This window comes from Cornus florida, unplaced genomic scaffold (assembly GCF_030987335.1).
Source record: "Cornus florida cultivar Cherokee Brave unplaced genomic scaffold, ASM3098733v1 CherokeeBrave_3.0.0_Hap2_Chr11, whole genome shotgun sequence".
NCBI lineage: Eukaryota > Viridiplantae > Streptophyta > Magnoliopsida > Cornales > Cornaceae > Cornus > Cornus florida.
The window spans coordinates 136,639,179-136,663,645 of NW_026775581.1; the positions used below are offsets into that span (position 1 = coordinate 136,639,179).

Sequence of the window (24,467 nt, forward strand, 5' to 3'; positions counted from 1 at the left end):
CTCTTTGTGATGTGGATGGTGTGTGGATGGTATATGGTTATTTTGAATGACTTAATTACTTTCAATCACAGCTTTGCGTGCCTTATTTTCAATCATAGGTTCACAATCCAATAAAAGTAGACAAACATTGTTTTGCATCACAGGTTCACAGATTCATAAATTTTGCATTATTCATTTTACAACTGCAAATATTGCTACAGTAACTGCAATGGAAGTAAAAAAACCGAGAAGAAAAAACCTACACAAACACCATTACAACTATTACCACCATTTATGTGCCTCAGACCTTCATGGTAGTTTTCATTTCTCTCATTTCTCAACTTCCTCACTTCACACATGAGATCAAACATAAACCTTTTGTAAAATTTTGATAATTCTTCATCCTCCCACCTCATGACTTTGTTTTGTAATTTGGACAGCCATAGAATCTTCTGCCTAGATTTCTTTCGGTCCAAGAAGTCTTCAATGGAGTCAAAACTCCACAATCACAATAGAAATTTTTTGTTGGACTTGATGCTTGCATTCTTGACTTCTTGCTACATGATCATGAAGATGAAGCCATTTCCCATCAACTTGCAAAAAGAGTGAAAGATACACAGAGAAAGAAATACAAAATGAAAAATATAATGGGAGAAAGAAACACAAAATGGAAATATAATGGTGGGAGAGAAGTTAGAGAGAGAGAGAGAGAGAGAAAGAGAAGAGATAGAGAGAGAGTGTGTGTGTGTGAGAGAGAGAGAGTAAACATTATATAGAGAGAGAAAGAGCTGTTAGATAGGAGAGAGAAAATTAAATTAATTATTTTTAAATCATTTATTTAGGGAGAGAGCCGTTAGAGAAGAGAATTTAATTTTTTTTTTCATTATTTACAAAAAAAAACCCCCTTGTACTTTCAAAAGTGTGCAAATATCCCCCTTTGGGCATTTTGGGTAGTGCAAAAGGGTATTTTTGGTATTACAAGCCAACATTTGCTCACATGCACGGCATATGTCAAAAATGTTGGTCAAAAGCCCTTATTTGCAACTTTTTGAAACTAGAGGGGTCAATGTTGAACAACAGGGGTATTTTTTGCAACTTTTTAAAACTAGAGAGGTATTTTTTGCACTTACCCCATTTTATTATAAGGGGTATCCTCACCCAATAAACAATCATATTTTTTATTGGCAACAACTCATTTCTTTTTTATCAAGACAAATTGAGAATTTTTATGTCTATGCATTGGGCTGTAAATAGCCCTGGATATTCTATATTTTCTCCTTACTTGTACATTAACAACTCATGAACCGAAAATGTTGATAGTTGAGTGGATATGAACAGGAAAAAAGAGAGTTGTTCAGGTTGATACAATTTACAATTCAAGGGTAGTAGAACCTTGAGATTCTCTAAAAAAATTATGCTGAATTCAGTTGATATATAAATTAAGTTACGTTGATTTTGTCGCAGCTTGCCAATACAACAAATCCATTGTTTTCAATGGACACTTTACAAAGAATGCAGTTTGTTGAGACCAAAATAGACTTTACAATGGGAGCTAGTTGTTGAGCCTAAAATAGCCAGTGTTTGGTTAATGAAAATTGTTACAGATCTTGAACATAATGTTACCATAGACGGCAAAATTGCTTGGAGGAATTAGCTTGTGCTTCGGTGGTATAAATGAAATAATGTGTTTGAATCTTGATTTTGCAGATACACATGACCGACGGTGCACCAACACATGCACCCACCCTTGCTCATGCAAGAACCACTAACGTTCATAGACCTAATACATCTTATTCTTTTGTACAATTTGACATCATCTTTCTTGCGCTTGAAGGATTATTATGCATCCATCACATGAAAGGGAGGACTTGTTTTGGTGGACCATTGTCATGGTCCAACATAGCAAATGAAAGTAGAAAGAAAGGGGTAAGGTACATAGCTTTGCTGAAGAGAGAGTTCTAATGGAGTGAGGCAACAATGGCTTTTGTAGCTTTGTGAATGGATAAGGATGGGTTCCCATTGGTTTTGTGAAATTCAGAGACAGAAAGAGAGATCCACCTACTCCTTGAGGATATACAATACAAATTGGGTAAAACTCAATTACATGAATCATGTTTTCTAGCTTATGCTATCAATGGACCCATGCCAATCAATGTGCTTTAATTGAAGGTTGGAAGGAAAGGAATAATAATACATCCCTTTTCTTTACCTCCAAACGAGTTGAAACGTTCTACGGGGGCTGTGTTACCTATCGCAACCTTCTTTTTCATCAAGAATTGAGAACGATCAAAATATACGTGTATGATGTCCCAAACAAATGTCAGCCAGAATCAGTACCTGTGACGTGTTAAAATGTTCAGATCAACGAATCAGAATCAGTTATTGCAAGGTGAATAGCAGCAGTCACCAATACTTGCTGAGAAGACTCGCATACCTTAGTTAGCTAAGCATCGTGCTAACAAATGATGAAAATAATGTTCAGTTCCTTCTGTTAAAAAGGAAGATAACAAAGTAAGCAGCCATGTCTTATGTACAATAATAAATTGCTTGCTTAAATGGGCTTTAGCAAAGTTGGCTTTATGTATTGAGAAACACGTCAAAAACCCAAATACTCTCGGAATAATTGATTGGGGAAAAATCTGAAAAAAATCCCCTTAGTATACATAGCAATAAGGAATCCCATGACACAGAATAAAAAACAATGAGAAGCTGCTCTATTACCTAAAAAGCCGCAACAAAAGTTTATGACCTCGCCATTCTGGAAAAAGGGAATAATCAAAATTTTAAAGAATCACATTGCTTTCCGAGAAATCTGCTGAGCCGATCTAGTTTGGACGTCTTTCGTGTATACATGTGTGAGGGCAAAAAGCAACAGGATGAACACAACTTGGGCACTCATGATTCCAAAATGGCTGATGCTATTACCAATTTCCATCCAGCTTCCTGTATTTTGAACCTGTTACCAATCAGAATATCAATCAGACGAGTTCATAGAAAGGATGAATATAACGGTTCCTACCTCTCTTACCAAAAGTACTCCTACCCCTCCTCCCACCAGCCCCCCCAAAAAAAAAGCACAAAAAAATAAAACAAATATGTAAAAGACTTAAAGAGTCTTGATTCCTGATTTAAATTAGTGATTTATGAAACATTACAAGTTCTTTGCTACAATATCATTCTGTGGATATAAGATATTAGATTAGATCTGGCGAGATGAAGCCACTAGGTGCATGGGCTGAAATACATAATCATGATCAATCCAGATTAGAGAAAAACAATACATACATAATCACCTATCACGACTGAAAGTACGTGTCAGGGTAAGACATTAATAACAACTAAGAACAAATTTTAAATCTAGAATGCTGATATAAAAGTAATTTGTTTATTGCAATAAATTGAAAAAAGAAGAAGAAGAATTTGCAGTCTTCTAATTGGAATAGGACATGTAATAATAAAAGAATATATTGAATCAAGAAAAGAATGCTATTAGAAGAATACGAATAACCATACCAGGAAGAAGAAGTGAATTGTCATTACATCAGAACACAATATAACGAGAAAATAGCATCCCAGCCGTGGAACTCCGATTAATTTGGTTATTGCACTAAATGCACATCTGCATTCAGATTTATGGCAAGCAAAATACAAACCACAATTTATTATTAGTACAGAAGAATAAAAGAGAGTACAATATTTTCACACATTGGACAGCAATAACTCTTTGGTTCAGTGGAACACCAACTACAACATGAAGGATTTCTGCGAAAAGAGTACAAAAATCTGATGGTAATGTAATCAACACCAAAAAATATATATATATATCTGACGTGACCTGACAGCATACCCAATTTCATATTTAAAATATATCTTTCCTGTTAACAAGCGTTGAACCACATTTTCTTTCTAGTAATTACTTTGTCATGAGAACTGAAGAAATTCTAAAACCCAATTCAGAAACCTATTCATTTATAAATATAATGAACCTAATGGGGAACCTCTGGCTTGCCAAATTAAGTTCATTAGTCTTTACTAGTTCAAGCCCATTATAAAGTTCTTAAAAATTACAAATTATTTATTTCCACTAACATTTAGGTTCTTCTTGCCATATTTTCAATCCCAGCCTCATTGACAGTTTAGGGGAGAGAATCTTCATTGAGGTTCAGATAGGTCTGCATCTCATCAAGCCATATGTTGTCTCTCAAAATCATCAATTTATAGTACTCTAAATTAATACTCAAGATAGGAAACTATAAATAAAGAAAGACAAGGAAGACAAAAATAAAAAGAATATAAAATTGTGGCAGTGGTTTGAAAATTAGTTTAGCCCATCAGAACTGATAGCACATAAGAGAAGTTCAATATAACCCCATTTGAATCCCCATTTCCAGTCACACTGCAAAAGGGAATTTTTATTTTTATTTATTTATTTTTAAAATAATATATATTTGGAGCCACTTGAAAATTATCCTGACAGCTGATATCATACAAGAGTTGCGTTAGTAAGCCCCACCTCTAACCCTATTTCCATCCCCAACAAGAAAAAAAAGAAAGGAAGTTTAACATGAGAATAAAGATCGAGTATCACACAAATCAGATATTAAATACCAGAGTCTAATAATGATCATGTGAAATTTTGATCCAAATATACACCCACATGGTCGTGAAAATTTCTAATTTATTAAAGATCAATTTGAGAGCTTAACTTCCTAAGATAGAAACTTAAAAGATAGAGAACCATTACATTGACAGTTGAATTAATCTGTGAAGGGAAAAACGAAGCAATGGATAATTATTGCAATCACAGGGCTAAAGTAGAATTTAGACGAAATTTTACACTACAATAAACTAGAAGCTACAATGAGTGAGCACTTCATTATTCCTGCCACTGAAACATTTTTTACAAAATGCTTTATTAGTCAGCTAATGAGTTTGAACAGAGAATATAGCCAGGAATTAAATAATAAATGCTGGATATATACTTACATGACTAGCATGAATGGTATAAACAATTTGAAAATAAGTAGGGCTGCCATCAAAAATGGCTGCAATGTAAAGCAAATCATATCAGATCAATATCCAACATCCACGAAGAAACCGAAAATAATGCTTAAGATATTCAACCTTTTACTTACACTAAATATTGTGATGAAACGATAGACGGATGAAATCTCGAAACTTGCAATACTTGCGAAATTACCCGTTCCAAAAAATGCCACATTGAATAAGACCATCTAAAAGCATAAAACTGATTAGAGCCATATAAATGTGACAACCATTTGAAATCTCATAAAGATTTTAAATTTTAAGTGTGTTTGAAACATCTCCTAGTATTGAATGGACCCATCAACGCTAAAATGGCATTTCAATAGAGAAACCTATTGTCTTAAAAGGAGCTATATAAGATAATGTTAGCCACTCAACAATAAAATGCAAAGTAAAGAATATTTTCAATTCAAGGAAATGGCCACATGTCATGAAACAAGGAAGTTCCCTATTTTTCTCAATGAATCCATTTCAGTGACGAGTTTCACTTCAAATTCCATAGAGAGTGTTTAAACCAATGAAATTACACTAGTACCAAAACAATTCAATTGTCATATTAAACAAAACAAACAGGAAAGAATTGCTGCAAATAACAGGGAATTCCAATGCACCACTTTATAGAAAACAAGTTACTAAAATTTTTATTGCAGATCAATGGAACCAGATTCCTTGAGCGCAAATTTAAAAGAATGTGAAAAAATAGGATTCCATAGAGAACTTATAAGACAAAACTATGTTACAATTAAGGATTGCATGTCAAAAAATATACATGGAAAAATATCACAGCAGAGTGAACAATATCGGGCGCTGAACAAAAGGAGAATAAAAGATCAGCGAACAATATTAGGGCATAACACATGATATGCAAACCTTACATTGCATCCCTGTACCCCTCACAAATAAACATTCTGACATAAAAGCTCACATCTTTGAAAAGAGAATAAATAGTTTTTAGGATCTTAAGCACCCTAAATTGGGAGGTATTACATGTAATATAAATTATATTTGATTGAAGCATAACAGAAATATGAATTTGTCATCTAATCGAAATTTCCAAAAAATATAACCAAACAGATAAGTTATTTTAATATCACATAAAACAAAAAATCACATATGCCAAAACTTGATAGTTATGGAAGTGTTTAAAAAGAAAATACCAAGGACGTTTACATATTGATGAGAGAGAAAAGATAAAAAATGAAAGAAGGATGTGTCTTACAAAGATTAATGGAATTCTCATATGGGACAACTGAAGGCATCTGTCATCGTTTTCAAGAATGTTGTTATCCTCAACAGTTTTGGCCGAAGGTATTTTCACCTTACTTATATGGAGGAGTGCATTTTCATATAGTACCCACGCCATAAGTGCAAGAGCAAGTGCAGCATAAAAGACAGCTTCATATCTGCAGGGATTTCACAAAATACTTCTAATATCCAGACAACTGTAAACTGTCTGATTAGTACTATAATGGAAGTGATCTATAAATGAGAGATACCCGATTGATAGAAGTAAGAATGTGGGAGCCAAACCAAGAAATATAGAAGTTAGTCGGGACAAGAGGCCAGTTGCTGAGAACAGCGGGAGAACCATTGAGAAACCTGTGAGAAAAGAAATGTAAAGGTAACTTCAGATAAACGCATAATGTTGTCTTATAAACTATCTGAAGCTTATTATCCATAATTGCTGGTTACAACTAATAGATCAGTTCATACGTTTACTGATTAGAACAGTTTGGTCTGGAAATCATCATGTTTCCTGCCATAATCCACTTTCTCTTTTGACACATTAGTAATGCTATTCATATCACAAAACAACAAGCACTAACATAGAGTCTATGGCTTAAATTAACTGAGTCTCATGCCAATGAAATAAAAAACATAGCTGATGCAGCACAGAATTTTGGTCAGTTCGATAAGTCCTTTTTCGACCTGAAAGGAGTGTTTTTTTTTATGGTGGAAACGACCCATTGAGCAAAACCCATTAGCTTTAGCTAGTGTGCCATATTGTTTTTCGGCTGAAAACCTTCATTTAGGACTCTGAAATCCAATTTTTCTGTCCTATAAGAGGCCTGTCGATTATTTCAGGATTTTCTTTCGTGGTCTAAATGAACTCAGATTGTTCTGAATTTTTATACGGTAGTTTTTAGTGATTATGTTTCTTATTCTATTTTTTTCGTCATTTTTAGAGAGAACTGATTTTTAGGCTTATTTTTAAGTTACCTTGTGTTTTTAGTTTCCTTTTGCTGCTAGGTTTCCTTACAGTATTAGGTTTTTTCTATTATAAATAAGCATGTACTGCACAAGCAGAATTAACCCTTTCATTCGTGAATGTCTCATAGCTTTCGTCAATAGCTATCCTAAATGATAATTTTTTTTTTTTGATAAGTAATAATTGATTAGAAAAGAGTTCAAAAGGGGAACGCGTCCCTAATACAAAAAACGAAAGCTGAACCTAAGGACCTATAGAGTCCAAAAGATCAACTAAGTCATCAGTAGAGGAGCAGGCGCTTCCTTTCACATAATAAAAAATAGAGCGAAGAATATAAAGTTTCAAGGTCGCCAAAGGCGATTCCTTCAAAAATTCTGCTATTCCTCTCTTTCCATATGCACCACCAAACACAGTGTGGAATAATCCTCCAAGAATAGTGAGCATGGCTTCTCACTGGGCATCCTCTCCACGCGTTAATCAATCCTTTGGAAGACTGAGGCATTACCCAATGTACGCCAAATATGCCGAAGATGAGGTTCCAACAATCGTACGCCATAGGACAGTGCATAAGAATGTGATCCACAGACTCACCATCTCGTTTGCATAGACAACACCAATTAATGATAATGTTGCCTCTCTTTCTCAAGTTGTCAAATGTCAAGATCTTACCCTAGACGGCAGTCCAAACAAAGAATGCTACTCTAAGTGGAGCCTTAGAGCGCCATATAGTGTTCCATGGGAAAGTAGGAAGCTATCCTAACTATGCAGAACACCGGTTAATCACACACCCCCCACCCCCCCCCCCCCCCCCCCCCCCCCCTCCCCCGCCCCAAAAAAAAAAAAAAAAACCAAAAAAAGAGGAGATGATTCCACCATCATTGCAAAGCCATGAATAATTCAAGTAAGAAGAACATTAACCAAAGAGGGAAAGCAAAGAGCTATACCAGCAATGAACCAGTTTATCAATTGGTGCAATGCATGCAGTTCTTGCTTTTCCATTCTATGAGATGTTGATAAAGGTACCATGACTGATGATAACCCCACCAAAAAGGCCTATAGATTTAATGTAGCAAAAAATATGTTCAGAACAATTCATATAGGAAATGTTTACACTTCTGAGTTCAGCAATGTAAACAATACATTACAGACCTGCATGTGGAAGAGCATGGGAAACCTGGGTTTCTCTGATTCATGATTAAGGAGACTAAGCCAATACTTGTTCCTTTCAATATGCAGATCCAGGTACCTTGCAACTCCTCCTAGCATAACAATCACAGCTCCACTTGCAACGCTATGGACAAAATTAAAAATGTAAACAAATCAGTGACAATTACTTACCAAAAAATAACACTGATTTCAAGCAAGTTGATACTAAATTTGTGCACTGTTTTCATATTTTATTTCGTTAAGTAGTCATATGATAAATCAAGTATTAATCCCAAAAAAATGAATAAGCAAAACAATCAAATCTTAAAAACTACAATCAACTGCATGCAATCCATTGGGATAGAAACTCATTTTGTTTAAACCTCAAACATACCATGCAATTGAAATGCAAGGGGACTGAGTTTTAACAACTCCTCAAACGATGTACATTTGGCGTGGTTACTCTTTGAATAATCCTACCATGAAGGAAAAATTATATTATTTATAATTGTCAATTGGACAAAGAAGTTCCTTTCCAATGCTATGCCAATTTTTGATAGATAATAAAAATGTATTAGGTAAAGAACCAAACCTGAGTATGAGCAAATTAAGACATGAGTGAACCTCTTTTACTCACAAAACCATTAAAAAGTATCTCTTCATTTTTATTTTATTTTTATATTTCCACGTAATTATTTTACGAACAAATTCAATGAAGTAACCAAATGTTGGGTATTTGGCCTATATTTAACTTTCAAATGCTATTTTTCCTATATCCAGATGTTAGAAATTAAGTTATTTGGACTAGTTCACAAAAGTAGGAACAAACTAAAATAACGAATCCTCCCTTTGCTTCTACCACAACAAAAATAAATTAATCAGCCACAAAATAAAAATTAAATAGAAGTCGGTTCATTGCCCATGAATTATAAAGTAACTAACAAGAACTATTGGAGTTAAGTCGGCCTTGTCTTGATTGCTCAAACTCATCTTGTTTGACCCTTGTTCATTTTAAGCTGGACTCAAGCTAAGAGTTACATTAGTTAGCCCTGCTCAACTTCACTCAGTAATAACATTATAAGTTTGGGCTCTCTGTGATCTAAAGCTGAAAAAAATAAAATAAAAAATAAAAAATTAGAGACCTCTGTATGAACTGAGATCTCAAAATATCAATGGCAAAGTTACAGCCTCAAAAAAATTCCACTTTACAGGTGTCAACATAGCATTCAAATGCATATTTTGTCGTTAGAAAAGCTTAAGTGTCTTATAAAAGCGCCATTCTGCTAGAGTTTAGTGTCACAAACTCCAGAGTTCAAAGGATTCCATTTGTCACACCCTAAGGGTCAGCCACCAATAAGATCACTTATTTCGATTGGGAAAAATATTCAACCTCGGTCTTGATTGTAAGTTGGAAATTTACACAAATAAACATCACGAGTCCACTAGAATGTTTGCCTACTCATTTTATTTCTGAGCACTTGAAAAGGTTTTTTGAGTGTGCATTGCTTGTGCAAGAGGGAAATCCAACGTCCCACTATCGTCAAGCCCTACTCAGCAGCACATACTCCTACTTAAGCTCACTCAACTATAAATCGAGCCTTGCATCTTGGTCTCAAGCACTGCTTTACAAGCTTCAGGAGACAGCTTGAATGAGCTTTAAGCAAGCTGGGCTCAAGCTGTTCATAACGCACATGGTTCAATTTACAGTCTAAAATGCAGAGGTGCCAATTACCTTCAACATCCACTTTCAAGGAAATTTTGTCAATTCAAAGAGTTCATAATCAAGAAAGCAAATGGCAGACTTCAAAATTGTGAAAGTGAAGGGGCATTTTTTTTTGATAAGTGAGAAGGGACAGATTCAATGAAGGTGACTTACACTAATGGAGTATTATCAGGAATTTCAGCTGGCATTAAAGTAAAGACGGACAAAAACCAACACACAACCCACACAAAGATTGGTATTCCAGATTTCCATGGGATTGAATGAAAAAGATAACTTGAAGCGATGATACCAGTAATCAAGAAACACCAAGTGTAGAGCTTTCTATCAGTAAAGCTATTCACCTGCATAAGGTACAGAAAATAATAATTAGGATGATCCACTATCACGGTTAATTGAAGGACAGATTGCAGTATGTTAGGCGGCCATACCAGGAATTCAAGAATGAATATCGAAAGAGCACAAGTGCCTACAAGTTTAAGGATATAATTGGATTTTCTCCCACGTAAATGTCTCCATAATGCTTTTAGAAACCGATATTCACCAAATATTTGTGTCCAGAGAAATATCGTCATTGCAACGTATGCATGATAAAGGGGAGGAGAATGCTCCAAAAGTAGTAGAAAAAAAACCAATCCCATTAAAAGATATCCACATAAATATACCTGACACAGAGAAGGAAAAAAGTTACAAATGTAAGGATAATTAGAAGCAAGAATGTCAGTAATTCAAATGATGAATTTTACAAATGTGAAGGAATGAGGAAATCAGACATTATATAAAGGTTTTTAATTGAAAGCCACACAAACACCAACTCTATCTAAATTTAATTCATATGGCAACGGATATGTAAACTTAGGTTCAATGAATGCGGATTCGTCCAAACTGACTAGGATCGTGAAATGACATAAAGAGAATGGTATCCCTAAAGGGCACTTAAGATGAAGTTTGGAAAACTGGTAGAAGATGACGAGAAAAGAAAAGGAGGTAAAGTTATATAAATCATTTAATGCAAAACCCACAAGGAACCAATTTTTTTTTTTTTTTTTTTGGGAGAATTTGATGTTAGCTTGGAGTCCATTACTAATTTCGATGAATCAGAAACTCAGAAGTCAACTCAAGTGATAAGATCCTCGTTTCAAGTAAGGGGAGACACCTCAAATAATTCCTCTCTTACATTCTCTTCTAATCGGTAACTTAAAGTAAATTTGTTCAAGCCTCCTAAAAATCTATCATTGCAAAAGAAGACCATCAGATGTTCCCCTTCCTATTCAAGGCTACGTGGCATTGCATTAGAACACGACCTTCCTATGTAGAACCATTATCACAACAAGTCAAATCCAAACAGGTGTGCTTAAAGCTGGTGACAACCAAATATTAACACAAGCACCATTATCATTTGGGGAGTGTTCATCAAAGAGAGACAATCTACACACATGTTTACCTCAAAAAGGCAATTGATTCCGAGCTTGAGTGGTATCTCCTGTTACCTCCAAAGTTGAGGCTAATGGTTATTGGTTATGTGTCTGAACAACACCGTTTGTATTGCAATTATCCACCACATACAAACCCCACTCCCCACCGCCACCTCTCTCCTCGAGGCGGAAACAAAGAAAATGTCTTCCATTGTAAGGAGTTTGGCAGTATCTACTGTAACCCACCATCCCATCCAAAAACCAGAATTCCCTCTCTAAATAAATAGAGAGATTCTATCTTATATATGAGCATAATTGGCATGTGATCCAATCCAACAATATATATCACTCTGTAACGTAATTTACAAGATGGATTCTTCTGGCACGTCACTCACCACATAGAAGTCAGTCAAAGCAGGTCTACACGGACTCGGGTACGTGTGTCGGGTACAGGTATGTATCCATGCTTCTCTGTCTGGACTGCTGTTTGGGGCAAGATTTTGACCCTGGATAATTTATAAAAGAGAGGACATATTACAATCAATTGGTGTTATTTGTGCAAGAGGAGAGGAGAGGCGAGTCTGTGGATCACCTTCTTTTGCATTGCCCTGTAGCTCACGACTGTTGGAGCCTTATCTTTGGCCTTTTCGGCATCCATTGGGTTATGCCTTGGTCCTCGAGGGGTTTGATTGATGCTTGGCGAGATTGTAGTGTGGGAGCCCACGCCCGTGAGTGTTGAAGGGTGGTTCCCCTTTGTGTTTGGTGGTGCTTGTGGAATGAGCGGAATAGAAAATCTTTTGAAGGGAAGGAATCTTCCTTAGGGGCATTGAAGTTTCATATTATCAGCTTTCTTTTTAGTTGGGTTTTGGGGAGAAATTGTATATCCATTGATGACTTTATTAATTTTTTGCATTCGGTGGGTCCTTAGAAACTTGTCTTTGGCTTCGGCCTCTGTATGGTTCTTGGGAAGCGTTCCCCATTTGAACGATTTCTAATACATTTTACTTATCAAAAAAAAAAAAAAAAAGAAGTAATAATATAATAAAATTGAATGGTTGGGTATGCTTTTTAAGTAAATTTTCAACCAAAGTATCGGACATATTTCCCATATTGATGGAGATCAATGGTAGAAATCTTTAAAGGTGTATAAAAGGCGCAAAAAGGAGGATTCTAAGACTCAAGGTGGCATAGGCTATAGATAATATGGGTCCACACGGAGTTCTGAAAAATTGGGAGCATTGGTCAACTTTTATTTACTTTAATTATGCTATCAGATAAGTATTGATTACCTCAATTATGGGGTAATCTAGGGGTCAAGTATTGATTGCCTCAATTATGGGTAATCTTAGAGTCAAATATTGATTACCTCAATTATGGGTTGATTACTTTTATTATGCTATAGAGTCAAGTCTTGATTACTTCAATTATGGGGTAACCCAAGGGTCATGAACCATAATCTGTTTCTCTGAATTTTCAGCCCAAAACTCTTATTTGTTTTCAACTATTAGAGGTTGTTCTTGCCCTACATCACATACCCATGTCCGAGCAATATGTGTCCGACACGGTTACTTCACGACTTTTAAAGAGTCCATGTAACATAGAAGCAGAGGCAATTGCCGAATATTCCAGCAACTCCTTTTGGATCGGGACGACATCCTTATATAAGTTCTTGTATCGTAGGCAACTTTAATATCTAGCTTGTAATTTAAATTTTGAGCAGGGATGAAATGAAGTTTGAGCAATCTCTTTTGATCAATGATAATCATACTATTTAATTTTAAGGACAATTTTAGCAAGCATCTTTAAGGTCCGACACATTTTAAGATATGAAATGCTAGGGCAGTAAAGATAAGGCATGATTTTGAGATAGATTAGATTCTTTAAATGCAAGAAGGGAATAAGGAGGACCTATTTTTTGAGAAGTTAGAGGTTGCACCTTTTAGAAAGAGAGAAGATTCAAATAAGATAGTGCAGTTGTTTGCAACTAACCAATGATTGCACCAATTAGTTGGAGCAATGTGGTAAAAGCTGAATGCACTATATGACAAGATGATGCAGATCATAACTGAGAATTCAATAGAAATATATCCTTAGGGAAAAAACCTTAGCTGTTATTGGTAGAAACGAATTTCATATTTCCACAGCATGGTTAGTTTTCTGAAAAGTCAATTGTGTCCCTAACAGGCTCATTGAAGAATCTTGGTCCTTCTCTCTATTAAATTAAGAAGGTGGGGGGAAGGGGGAAGTGAACACACCAGTCCCCAGAGTCTGTCTTCTTTACCCCTTACTCATCTCTGCCTTGTTATTGCTGTATTTCTGTTCATGGTTCCAGTGACAACAGCATTACCACATCTGTCTCTGTCTCTGTCTGTCTGTCTGTCTGTCTGTCTCTCTCTCTCCCTCCCTCCCTCCCTCCCTCCATCCCTCCCTCCTTCTCTCTGTCTCCTATTGCTCTTTTGTGCGCAAATTATACATATATCTTACTAAAGTTTTAATCAATAAAAGGCATTACCTTTCCAGTATTTCTTGGATGAACTGCTTCCTCATTTCGGAAAAAATTTCCTAGCAAGGAAGTATAAGATTGCAGCACATGGAGAACAAGATAGACCATCCAACCAAAGTAGCCAAGAGTAATCACGGTCATTAGCATCAGCCAATCATAAGTTTGAAAATAGTGAAGTCCTTCCAATGCCAAGTTTCTAAGGTTTTCTGATAGCTTCATCGCAGCCTCATAGTCTTTAACAGATATTAGATCCTCAATTTGATCCAAAACCGAAGAATAATGGGCCAGTGGCTTGAAAGGCTTGAAATGAAATGAGCTTGACTGCTTCAGTTCTGAGTTCTGTTAAGAAAATTGATGGGAAATAGCAAACTCATTCCCAATCCCAGCCCTCCTCTCTACCCTTCCACATAAACCCAAAAGGATAAATCATATAAAGATGAAAATTGGACAAACATAAATGATGGAGAATATCAAACAAAACTTCATGAAATAACTTTTCTTTTCGGATCAGGATAAAAATTTTAAAAAAATAAATAAATAAAAAGTAAAAATAATAATAATAATAATAATAATAATAAAGAAAAAGAAGAAAAAAAGTTATTCATGTTTTCAGTCACATTAGATGGAAATTTAAGAGAAGCAGTGCAAAAGCTTCAAGAAAGTTATGCTTGTTACAGTTCATAAAATTCAGAAAGGATACTTGACTTCCGAAGAAACTGATTAAGAATTTGCTTTGTATTAGCTAGCACAGCTTCAACTTCTTCTGCCTGGACATAAAATAAGCAAAATCCCAGTTACTTTTTCACCAAATTAATCTAAATTTCAACCAGTTAAATTGAAAAAAGATGGAAATTCAATCATACAACTCAACTCTACACCCATGATGAAGAAAAGTCATGTTTGCCACAAATAATAACACCAATCTATCAATTAAACTAGCACAACTCACCTCATTAAAATTGAGGTAACCACGGGGTAAATTTCCAACTGAGTTCAATGGACATGGCAAACCAAGAAGGGTTGACTGCCAAAAATTTAAAAAGTACATAAGAAAACTAAAATTTGAGCACACTTAAAAGGACATGATCAGGCTTGAACAGAGAATTCCAGAGGAGACAAACTGTACAACCATCAGTGGTGCAATATCAGCTTGATTAACATCCAGCCTTTCTATATCACTGAGATGCCATTCTGTAGGAGTTGGCATGTCATGCATATGTTGATCAACAAAGCGAACACCATAATCAGAATGCTTGTTGCTGGACACAGGCATGGGATGCCTAACACCTGCTCCCCAAGCAACAAGGGGAGTATCAGTGTTTGAACGATGCGCATCTCCATGACTTCCTATCAGTAGAGCAAAATTAGTCAGAATCTCAATCACATGGACACTAAAACATCAGATGTCCCCATCATAAACTTTAGCGCCAATCAGATATCAAGGACCAGGAACCAATAAAATAACCACAAATATTGCCACCATTTGAAGTAGTCTGGCAGTGTAAAAACTTTTGACAACCTTTGGTCCAACCAGAAAAATGCCCCTTTATAAATATATGAGATTATCCAATGCATATAGGAAAAATGAATTTAAACACTTAGAACATACTATTAGTTTGATTTTTTTTTTAAATTTGCATACCCAAAGTCTAGCTAAATATATAGTTAATCAAAGAAACCACCTGATATGACTGGCAAACATTTAGATATGTTAAACTATGGTCAGATGAGCTCTCATGTACCGAGGTTTTTAAGGCCTAATCAAACCGGTTTACAACCAGACCAAACTGGGTTTTAAGCATTTAAAGGAATCATATGCCTTACATTCATAATTATAGTTTTTAACATAATATTTGGTAATTTGATCCGTGTAGATGTGCATACACAGCTTATAATTTACAGTTGATGAATACTTTAAAAGATAGCAGCCAAGTTTAGTAATATTACAACAAAAAAAAAAATTATAATTGTTTACAGAATGCAGATTCCATGGGCCATCCAATGGCACTGTAAAATGTTGTTCATAATGTACTCCTAGTTCACATGAAAATTTCACTAAAGTATGCACTGTATACTTTCTACCACCTAGTGAAGCCACCAAAGGTTCCTTTTAGAACAGGCAAAGAAATATTTGTAACTTCTTTTTCCAACATGAATAGGGCAACAAGTGGAAGAGTTCATCATTAAACTGTTTCACTTTGGTTCATTAAGGCTCAGCTCATGTTGAATTGATCTCCAGTCTCCGTGAACTCAATTACTAAATGACCAGAGCTTAAGGCTTGGCTTGCGAACATATATGTAATAGTTTTTGTTTTTGTTTTTTTTTTTTTTCTTTCTACTACTTTTGAAACTCACACATCCACTTTGTTTCTACGGGGACTTGAACTTCGACCTTCTTTCAATAATTTTAAAAAGTTTCATACAATTTATAGATAAAAGAAGGTAACAAAATATAATAAAAATTACAAATATAAAGAAGTAATAAAATGTAGTAAATAACTAAAACATATGTTTCATGAGTTGAGCTGAGCAGAGTTAAGTTCAAGACCATTTTGTTCCACTTGTTCATGGGCTCAACTCTAGCTCGGCTTGGGTTCCTAACGAGCTCTGGATACTGAGCTCGAGCTTAGCTCTGGTGTTTTTGCAAGTCAGCTTGGCTTGTCCCAATGTCGTCAAATTCCTAGGAGGCCTTATAGGTCGCCCAGGTGATGAGACAGCTGGTTACCACATAGCAGGATGAGACTTTGTTGGGAAACCGCGGGGCATATCCATATGGGTCAGTTTGTATGCTATACATTCTTTAGAGAAACCAATTAAGGGGTGAAAAGAGCCTATTCCTCCAGTTCAAGGCTCTGTGAAATAGAAATGTTTGTGAAGATGTGGACTACTTGTACCTGGGTATATGGAACTTTATTGTCCCTTGGGATTGGCTCTAGACCTTTCCTACTTAGGTTAGGTGAAAGGCAAAGAATGCCTCCATCCTCATAAGAGAATTACATATAGCCAAAGAAGTAAAACAACAGCAATTTCAGTTGAGCTGGTGCAGACAGGTTTGAAGATGACGATGTACACAGAAAAGAATATCACATATTTTTCATACTTCCTCCAGTTGAATTGTACGTAGTAGACCAGTCCAACAGACGTTATTCTGTGACTGAAATTTTCAAAACCAAAGATAGATAGATTTGACGAAACTCACGGATGCGCTCTATTTAAAGCAAGGCATTTCCCTCACCAGAAGTCAGAACTATGATATATATGTCTTATCAAGTTGTTTGCTTTCAAGGTATTTTGTCATGGTGCATTTAAGATTATGCAATGAAATTAGAATATTTTATTCAAGAAGGTATATTCATCATTTAATACATTTTTTTTTTATCTATCGATGGAGATTGGGGAGTCCGAAATCAGTAAATTAATCATTTAATACAATTTTTTTTTTTTTTATTTATCAATGGAGATGGGGTAGTCTGAAATCTTAATATAGCTTGTTTAGCTTGTTTCCCTGCCAATTTGCAATTTCTCTTTGAGTTTACAAAGTAAATTGTGCATTATAAAGATGAAGCATAAAGTAACTAGACAATTTTGACATTTCAGCATGCATTTGACAAAGCTTTGACCAGATTCGTAAGAAAAAAATTGCATATAATTTAAACACAATTAGCAAATATATAGAATGAACCAAAAGAATGCAAAGGAATGTATTGTGGGCTTAAATTAATCCTACCTTTGTCGCTCATTCCATGATCAGCTGTAAAAATATATGCTGTACGATTGTCCTTGAAATAATTTTCAAGAAGATTATAAACATTTTCAGCGATACGGTCAACAACCTTTACATTATTAAGATAGATAGATGAATAGGGCCGATGTGCATGACCATTTGAATCACAACCGAGTAGGTGTAGAAATACGACGAGATTATCTTGTAGAAGTAACTGCTTCAATTTTGGATCTTCGTTGGACCTATTCAAGAGGCTCTGGAATTGATCAAATGACCACTCATCCAAAAATGATGCATCTGCATGAACACTATTGAGTCGATAAAACATGGACTAACGTGAGATTTAAAGAAGATAACACATAAAATAAGAAGAAAAAAATGGTTCCTGTTATTATGTTACTTTATTTTTTAAGAAACAGATTTAACATACGGATAGAGCACTAAGCTAGGAAAAGGAAAAAAAAATGAAAAGTTCTATGATCCAACTTCACAACAACATAGTATGTAAATGTTAGCACAATATGAAAGTGACACTGGGTATGAATAGTGATGTGCATGAATTATTATCCAGTTCAATGGATAAGGAACTTAAAGCATGCCCACATTTAGGAGTTAAGGGAGGTACGGTATGAAATTCTGGATGATATTAAACTCAAAACCCACAAAATTTTAATGTTTCTATTCTTTAAGGAAGATCAAAAAAACTTCTTCAATGAGAGATAAAAAGATAATTAAAATAAGAAAATTTCAGAACCCTCCATATACATGATAAGCACTCTCTAAATTCACCCAAGTGAACAGATGAACCCAAGTAGTTTATGTAAGCATTCCAGATCAATCCAAAATTGATTTGGACAAATTACCTTGGTCGAGTTTCAATAGCAAAGAGAAAAAAAAAACATTTAGTAACTTTAGAGCAAAACTTTCTACATAACCAGACAGCAATAGAAGCCCTTGACATTCAACAATTCACAGCAAGCATTTTAAATTGACATGTAATATTGAAGATGGATAAAGGCATGGATCAAGTGCTCACTAAAGAGATTTCAAATCGTGTGAAATTTAGTGACATGATTTTTGTCAAATGTAATCAAGAGAAGAGTGAAGGATGCATATTGGCATCAGGTACCCAATTTAGAAAATGAGAAAGAACTGTGCAATAAAAAGACATAATAACTAAGATGTACATACACACATTGGTACACACACTCATATTTTATAGAAGTACTCAATAGTTCACTTATTACTTCAAAAAACAAAAAAAAAAAAAAAAAAAAAAAGACAAAGAGTGAACTTGTAATACACCCAACTTAAAGAACAGCAACCAGAAATAACTTTCCACGAATGGAACAAATTGAGATCAGAGATTGAACCGGACCAGTTGCAAAATCTTCAAGCTTATGAGAATATGAATTCCAGGTGCTATGTGGCAAGGCACCACAGAAAATTGGAACTATATCTGGACTACCAAATGCAAATGTATGCCGGCTGCGGTTAAAGACTGAATCGAACTCCACAGGATTTGCCTTCCATCCTGCAAAAAGGATGGATTTTATGAGTGGACAGAATGTGTTCCCTGGTATAAATGAACTTCACTGGTGATACATTCACTGAAATATCAACGCTGCAAAATCACTTCAGTGGTGTTGTTAAGGTAGCATCTAGTTACATGCACTCTTATAAATGTGTAAAATAATTGTGTAAGATGCATGACAAATAAGAATGGGAATGGTATATGTGTGGGCATGATTCCATGAACCTAATGAGTAATTTTGATAATCTAAGTTCACCATATTATGCATATGGTTCTGTTATTATCAAGTTCCTTGAGTTCTGGAAACTATATAATAAAATATATATATTAATATTTAGCCATATCACTGTGTTCTTGAATTTCAAAATTTGATAAATCTAACAATTGGACATACACTTGCACCTGATACCCATAATTGAGACAATATAACATAGCGCTAGAATAAAAATTAGGAAAACAGAAAAGAGCAAGAAGCACAAACACTACTAAATATGAGCCATATTCGTGTAGGACATGGACAAATAACGAACATTGCCACGTCCCAGACACTTTTCGGCACGTGATTGACATATCTTGGACCTGCCCACAATTTTAAAATAAACTTTATTTTGGAACATTGTTGGAACTCGCCAACTTTCAGTGATGGACCTTGCATGTTAGACATAACTTTTTTTAGCATAGAAAAGAAGTAAAATTACAAGAAAAAAATATATATTAAGACGTATACGAAAAATATATATAAAAAGCATAGCCATGTTCTAAATAACAAAAGAAATATAAATATATCAAAATTTTAGATATGCGAGTGGGAGTGTTAATTTTATTCACACATATGCATACACATATATGTCCTATCATGTTCTTATTATGTCTGCATACATACTACAATAGTGATTACTGATTATTTTTATTCATAAATTCCATGTCACATCCACATAATATTAACTTTACTTATCAAAAGGTACTAGGGTAGTGTTTCTTTGTTGCCTCCTATTTTCTTAAGATTTCTGCCGTGTTGGCATGTGTTATGTCTTCTCTCCATGTCCATGCTTCATAGCAATAAAATCTACCTTTGGTAACTGCACTCGGATCCTCATAGAAACCAGCAATAATAGCAACATGTCCAGGCCTTGATTCTGTTGGAGGACGAGCATGAGATACTCCCCATCGACCTTGTCCTCTGATTATACTTCTTAGAAACGGTGCTCTGAAATTTCCTTCCACATCCCGCTCAAAAAACTTGTCAGCCCGTAAACCATCACCTGCAATTACAATTTCCCTCCAAATTTAGTTATGAAACCATTACAGTTTTTTTCCTTATATATCAGAATATGTTATCTTGAAAAGAAAATGAAAAACCATATAACAGGTCAAATTTTGAAATATTTAATCAACAAGAACTTAAGGAACAATCAAATAATTGAAACACACAAAAGAAATATAATTTTGCATACTCGTCATAGCAAAACCAACCATATAGCAATAACTACAATACTGTAAACAATTCCATAAACCAACAAGATATGTGGTGATTGGTCATTGAAGGAGATAAAGAACCAGGTCTTACAACTTGTACGATTGTACCCGGAACTCAGAACCCAGAAACAGGACCTCTTCAAGGCAATTAAGCAAGGTACAACCCCAAAGTATAGGGACGACTTTCATTAAGCAGAAGATGAACTCATATATAATTTGTCTGTCTCATTTGTCACCAAAAACATATATTTAATTAAATGAATTCAAAAGCAATAGCTAAAACGAGACAAAAGTTAAACGATGCAGGAAAGAATAGGGTACATGTTGATGTTGTTCATTGAGACAAATCATCGAACAGATGGTGTTGGAGAGATGTTGGGTGTGGAATGCTTACCAACAAATAGGACGAGGCGCTTAGCCGGGGCAACGAAGCGAGGGGTGACAGGGTCCATGCCATGGACGATTGGGGTCTTGAAGTAAATGTCGAAAATGCTGAGCATATACACAGCGTGTAGTGCCATCCCAAGAACCACCAGCCATCTCTCTCTCCTCTTCGACCACTTTTTTCTCTCTCTACTGATTGTGTTCGTAGCTGATCTTGTTGCTTCGACGTGTCGCACTCCCAAGATCCCATCGCCACCCATGGCTTCGATTTGATCTGTGAAACTTTCTGACTCAACGATATCAGAGGAAATAGTAGGACAAAAGAAACAAATCTACTGTATTTTGGAAAGGGACAACTTGTCCTCCTGTCCTATGAGGACTGATTTGGTCCTGATGGGTGGCGTGGTCAAGTAAGATATAGACACCTGTCTAAAATAGTCTAAAATATTACTGTAAGGAATACTAAAAAAATGGGTCAATACCATTTTGCTACAGGTTAAACCGAAATTTTCTGAAACACCTGAGGATCGTTGAGTTCGTGACTTTCTGACTATCTCGTCCTCGTCTCCACCACCACCGCCGGAGACCTCATTCACCTCTATACTGTTTTGTTGGTTGGCAAATTTTCAGAGGTGAGATAGAATCAGAAATCTAGAGAGAAGAGGGAATGGTGCGGAGAGGATAGGGGAGCGACGAGGTGCTAAGAGATGGGGAGAGAGTGGGGAGTGGCATGGGTGGTGGCGGCGGCGGCGGCGGCTGAGCCGCTGAGGATGGAGAGGGGCTGCTATTAGGGGTTTATTTAAGACGGGTCTACCCGGTAAACCCGTTAAAAAAGGGTCTAATTTAGGAATGGCAACGGGGCGGGTTTGGAGTCGGTTTCCCTAAATTCTGCCCAGCCCCATTTAATTTTTGTCAAGTCCATGCCCACCCCGCGACCCTCAACGGGTTAGGTCCCGCCTTGTTGGAAAATATTGTGCCCCATGCCCGCCCCGCTAACAAAATTTTTTTTTTCACTTTTTGGGACTTAAGCCGCTGCTATTTATAAGTGGAAAGTCTAGGAGTAGCACAACATAAATGAAATTATGAATCCCAACAAAAATAAAAAAAATAACATGCACGTAATAACATAATTTGGTTTGGAGAACATAACCAAAGCAAAAGTAAATTTAATACCAAGTTTACATCCCAAATAAGTCATTAATATTATATATATATATATATGCTTAGCAGGGCGGGGCGGGGCTTCGGAGGATATCTATACTGAACCCTTACCGGCCACGTGACTCGCAACGAGTACAAAATTTGTATTCATGCCCACCTTGACGGTAAAAATTGACACCCCTAGTCTATTTCATTTGGTATTTTTTTTATATTTTATTATTTTTGAAGACACTTTTACAAGTACCTGACGGAATTTTTGTTAATTTGTTAGTTTGTTTGTCCTCTGATGGAATTTTTCATTTTCTACCGGAGAAAATTGTGGAAGGCAGGCTTTGAATTTTTGAATAGAGATCTGGTAAATGAATTGATCTCATTTACATGCCTGGCCCAAGATCAATTGGATTGAGCCCACAAGCCAACCAACAAATATATATACGGGTAAAGTGCATTACCCAAGATTCATAAGACCACAAGCTGACCCGACATGAGGAATTTTTATAGTGTTATAAAATGCATAGTTGGTTACTTGTTACCCATAAATTTGATTTTTTTTTTTGGCACTGCAAAAAATTCCATAGAGATGACAAATCCCAGCCAGTATCATCAAACAAATGGTAAAAAGAACTCCAATACGAACCGAATCCAGTATCATCAAACAAAGCCTAAAAAAGTAGGTGAATTTTTTGTCAAAATAAAAAAATAATAATAATAAAAATAAATAAAAGAAAAAGTAAAGATTTAAAAAAGGTTTATAATAACTTACCTCAGACAGATGGGACATATTTCAATAATGATTCTGTAATTTTTATACCATGCACAAAATATATGAAGCCATCAATGCTTCATCCATTATCTCTAATTCAGGAAAAAGAAAGAAATGGCAAAACCCACAAATCCGATGGCTCATAGATTGAATGGAAGCAATCCCAGTTGCTAGCGAACATAGAATAGAATAGAAACGAAACAATTAAGAAAAAAGATAATTTTATTGTGTTCCCAACTTAGGGTTTAATTGTTTCACCAAAATACATGATTGGGAACTAATACAAATGGCCAACCATGTGTTGCGGTACATTTTAATCTAGAGAGCAAAAAAAGAAAATGATGGTGGTGGCATGCATGCATGCATTTGAATCTCCAAATTTACTTGGGTGGGGACTTGGGGCAGTTGATGGTTTCACCCTTCTTGGTGACGCTGGTCCAGTTATTGCAAGTCATGCCTCCAACGGGTACGCAATTCAGCTTATTGCAGCATGTGGTGCAGCTAAACACACACCCTCTCTTCTTGCGCCAAGATTTGCAGTGATCCTCGCACAATGCTACGCACTTCTGACCTCCTGCACGTCCCAACTCATGTTATTAATAAATAATTCTCATCACACATTATTAATTTTGTCTAAGATATATATATATATATATATATATATATATATGAAAAGGTTGTTAAATTTCTAGGATTAGTACCAATTTTAGCTCCCTCCGTCGCCGGTGACACAGAAGCCTTCTTTACGACATGGATGTGATTATCACTCTACAAAAATCAATAGATTATTAATTATATATATATTATTGATTGGTTGATTAAAATGATGCATGTAGTGTAGTGTTTGTTTGATTAAAATGATGCATGTAGTGTAGTGTTTGTTTGATTGCAATTGTACAGTTATCAAAATTACCTTTTCTTCCAATGCAGTTGCAACCTGAAATTAAAAGCAAAATATATATAAGGTTGATTAGATTCAGAAACGTACAGTATGAAAAATAAATGAAGAGAATTTTTTGGTGGGTTGAGGAGGAGGGAGGATCGATCATACCGTTGCGATGACAAGCATACAGGCCAAGAAAAGGGCAACTTTGGGGGCCATTTTCAAGTCTGCAACGGAAGAAATGTTGAAGAGGCTTCTATTCTTTGACCGACGATGGAATTACAAGGAATGGAGGCGAGGTATATATAGAGGCAAAAATGCTTCATCTTTCCATATTTAGTTCCAGAATTGTCTCTCCATCACCACCACCACAAGCTAACCCCAATTGGCTGTCCATGATTCTCGTTGAGCTCAATTACCCCTTTTCTAGTTAATTTTGGCCTTTGTTTGTTATTTGTATCTGCCTCACATTTCGGCATTGCTTCTCATTTCAGAGCTCCCGCTACAGGTTTTTTTATTTTTTT

At 35.6% G+C, this 24,467-nt stretch overlaps 2 protein-coding genes across 3 annotated transcripts; both read right to left on the minus strand.

Annotated features, from left to right (window-relative positions):
* Positions 1-1,620: 1,620 nt before the first annotated feature.
* Positions 1,621-21,478, minus strand: LOC132282476 (GPI ethanolamine phosphate transferase 1). Of its 2 annotated transcripts, XR_009471776.1 has the most exons (20): positions 21,147-21,478; positions 20,347-20,538; positions 19,121-19,276; positions 17,746-18,039; positions 15,148-15,365; positions 14,968-15,042; positions 14,719-14,785; positions 14,028-14,350; positions 10,532-10,765; positions 10,257-10,444; positions 8,384-8,525; positions 8,179-8,287; positions 6,522-6,624; positions 6,245-6,428; positions 5,115-5,213; positions 4,966-5,024; positions 3,493-3,598; positions 2,701-2,935; positions 2,414-2,467; positions 1,621-2,316 (listed from the first exon to the last, which is right to left on the minus strand). XR_009471776.1 is itself a non-coding variant. In XM_059784181.1 (18 exons), exons 1-18 carry the CDS (start codon positions 21,394-21,396, stop codon positions 2,771-2,773), a joined length of 2,964 nt encoding a protein of 987 aa, XP_059640164.1. In that variant the 5' UTR covers positions 21,397-21,478; the 3' UTR covers positions 2,506-2,770. The 2 variants fall into 2 exon arrangements, 1 of the variants encoding a protein (XP_059640164.1); XM_059784181.1 differs by lacking the exons at positions 1,621-2,316; positions 2,414-2,467 and having other exon boundaries at positions 2,506-2,935.
* Positions 21,479-23,264: 1,786 nt separating this feature from the next.
* Positions 23,265-24,238, minus strand: LOC132285521 (gibberellin-regulated protein 2-like). Its single transcript, XM_059787709.1, has 4 exons — positions 24,112-24,238; positions 23,974-23,997; positions 23,762-23,828; positions 23,265-23,634 (listed from the first exon to the last, which is right to left on the minus strand). Exons 1-4 carry the CDS (start codon positions 24,160-24,162, stop codon positions 23,441-23,443), a joined length of 336 nt encoding a protein of 111 aa, XP_059643692.1. The 5' UTR covers positions 24,163-24,238; the 3' UTR covers positions 23,265-23,440.
* Positions 24,239-24,467: the final 229 nt, after the last annotated feature.

Coding starts and splice junctions, on each gene's coding strand:
- LOC132282476 (XM_059784181.1), bottom strand. CDS start 21,396: ATGGGTGGCGATGGGATCTTGGGAGTGCGACACGTCGAAGCAACAAGA. Junction 18,040..19,120: donor GCTTGAAGATTTTGCAACTG/GTCCGGTTCAAT, acceptor GTGTTCATGCAG/ATGCATCATTTTTGGATGAG. Junction 5,214..6,244: donor TGAGAATTCCATTAATCTTT/GTAAGACACATC, acceptor TTATGCTTTTAG/ATGGTCTTATTCAATGTGGC.
- LOC132285521 (XM_059787709.1), bottom strand. CDS start 24,162: ATGGCCCCCAAAGTTGCCCTTTTCTTGGCCTGTATGCTTGTCATCGCA. Junction 23,829..23,973: donor CAACTGCATTGGAAGAAAAG/GTAATTTTGATA, acceptor TGATTTTTGTAG/AGTGATAATCACATCCATGT. Junction 23,635..23,761: donor GACGGAGGGAGCTAAAATTG/GTACTAATCCTA, acceptor TGGGACGTGCAG/GAGGTCAGAAGTGCGTAGCA.